The sequence below is a fragment of the Alosa sapidissima genome, chromosome 7 (assembly GCF_018492685.1).
Source record: "Alosa sapidissima isolate fAloSap1 chromosome 7, fAloSap1.pri, whole genome shotgun sequence".
NCBI classification, from domain to species: Eukaryota; Metazoa; Chordata; class Actinopteri; order Clupeiformes; family Clupeidae; genus Alosa; species Alosa sapidissima.
In genome coordinates, this window is record NC_055963.1 from 8,285,313 (window position 1) to 8,287,812 (window position 2,500).

Genomic DNA, 2,500 nt, shown 5'->3' on the forward strand with positions numbered 1-2,500 from the left:
GGCTCGGGTTGTTTTGGACTGATTTCCATCTGCTTTGGAAACACGTTCCTGCTCATTCTGTCTTATGCAAGTGGGAAATTGATGAGTGATGAGGATTAGGATGAAGATGATGATGAAGATGATGATAAAGATGATGATGATGATGATGATGATGATATTGCCAGTTGTTCCTGAGGACCCTGCATTCCACACTATCTACATTCTGACGAAAGATGCTATCCTTTTTCATACAGAATGTGTATTTTGCCCGTAGGGGTGGGTAGGGTATTCCAAATACCTGGGTTAGTTACTAACCTGGGGTGCGTTTCCCAAAAGCATAGTTGCTAACCTCTTAGCAACTTAGTTGGTTGGCAATGGGAAATTGCATTGCTAACTTAGTTAGCAACTATGCTTTTGGGAAACGCACCCCTGGATAGGTTACCTCAGAGTAAGCGCTAAACCTTCAGGCCAACACCCACTGGCGGCGCCTGATGCGCGTGAAGTGACGCCAAAGTTTAGAACATCATTATTTTCAACGGAGCAAAGCCCACTAACGGTGTCTGACACGTGTCGATGCCAACATTTTGTTCTACCTCTTGAGCGTTAAATCCATAGACACGAATGCCATCACCAGTGGGCATTGGCCCTAAGAGAAGACCCCTTTGGCTTCATTCCCCTATGGTTGCCTTTGGACTTTCTGAGTAAAAGTCGCTACAATATGTGCTTAGATTTAGTATGTTTCTGATTCCACATTCAGACCAAATTTGGGTTATATGTTTCTTCCCACTTCAAACATTTAGGCCATAAAGCTAAACATTTAAACAGAACATTTAACAGAGATTAAGATAAGCTTGAGAAATGGTCATCAGAAATGTTACAGATGTGTCAGTTAAATCTTTTGCTTACATCGACAAAGCCATTACCCAGCACTCTGCATCAAGAATTCCTTGAGTGAAACAATTCTATGCAATATTTATTGTGAACATTTTGAAAAGGTTTCAAGTTACATCAACTAATCATGAGGTATGCAAATGCTGAAGTTCATGGTTTGCTCACTAATGTATTTAACAATTTTAAAGGATGGATCTTTGATGCAAAAGGTCAGCTGGATTACTTCAGCACATTTAAAAAACTATAATCAATAAAATGAGCAAGATCAGGGCTAGGCATGCTTGCAGTGTTTGAATTGGTCTGTCTGTGTGGTGTGTGTGTGTGTGTGTGTGTGTGTGTGTGTGCGTGTGTGTGTGTGTGTGTGTGTGTGTGTGTGTGCATGTGTGTGTCTCTGTGTGTGTGTCATTCAGGTGTTTATGTGTGCATGTGTGTGTGTTTTCTGGAAGTTTACTTGAATGTGTGTGTGTATGAATAATCTCCAGGTCTGTGTGTGTGTGTTTGTATCATCTACATGTTTGTGTGTGTGTGTGAGTTTGTATCATCTCTGTGTTTGTGTGTGTGTGTGTGTGTGTGTATCATCTCTATGTTTGTGTGTGTTTGTATCATCTCCATGTCTGTGTGTGTGTGTGTCTCCATGTTTGTGTGTGTATCATCTCCATGTGTGTGTGTGTGTGTGTGTGTCTCCATGTATGTGTGTGTGTGTGTATCATCTCCATGTCTGTGTGTGTGTGTGTATCATCTCCATGTCTGTGTGTGTGTGTGTGTATCATCTCCATGTTTGTGTGTGTGTGTGTGTGTGTGTGTGTGTGTATCATCTCCATGTCTGTGTGTGTGTATGTATCATCTCCATGTCTGTGTGTGTGTATGTATCATCTCCATGTTTGTGTGTGTGTGAGTGTGTGTGTGTATCATCTCCATGTTTGTGTGTGTGTGTGTGTGTGTATCATCTCCATGTTTGTGTGTGTGTGTGTGTGTGTGTGTGTGTGTGTGTGTGTGTGTATCATCTCCATGTCTGTGTGTGTGTATGTATCATCTCCATGTCTGTGTGTGTGTGTGTGTATCATCTCCATGTTTGTGTGTGTGTGTGTGTATCATCTCCATGTTTGTGTGTGTGTGTGTGTGTGTGTGTTTCATCTCTGTGGGGTGTTGAGGCAGAGCTCTGTGAGCTCCACTGGGTGATCGATTACACTGAAGATGAGGAAGATAGAGCAAGGGAGGATGACGAAGATGCATTACCTTTAATCTGTGTGCACTCGGGTGCAGGGAACAACTAGCAGACGTCTCATCGGCTACACACACACTGCAGGACACACACACACACAAAGATAAGAGGATTAGAGGAGTCTGGGGGTTAAGAACATCAAGTCTGTTTGTTTTCCTGAAGAAAACAAAAACTATAAAACTATACACCCCCTTCCTGCTGAATCAGACAACTACAGTGTGCAAGAAATAACAATCAAGAGATAGTGATACTACGCCACGTCCCCAGACAACCTGTTGATAAACAACCACCTTATTTCCGATTCCAAAATTACGATGAGGAATTATGTCTCGCACACATGTATGCAGTCCCGACGTGTGTAATGTGTGAAGGTCTGCTCTTTCTCTTTCTGTTTAGACTTCACTGGCA

At 42.4% G+C, this 2,500-nt stretch overlaps 1 protein-coding gene across 5 annotated transcripts in view; it reads right to left on the reverse strand.

The window, feature by feature from the left end:
- The window catches only part of LOC121712962, a 43,504-nt gene that overhangs the window by 17,600 nt on the left and 23,404 nt on the right, over window positions 1–2,500 (reverse strand). For all 5 annotated transcript variants that reach the window (XM_042097122.1, XM_042097121.1, XM_042097120.1 and 2 more), the window contains one exon: window positions 2,107–2,170. In XM_042097122.1, the coding sequence (XP_041953056.1) occupies window positions 2,107–2,170 (64 nt within the window). The remainder of the gene's footprint in view (window positions 1–2,106; window positions 2,171–2,500) is intronic.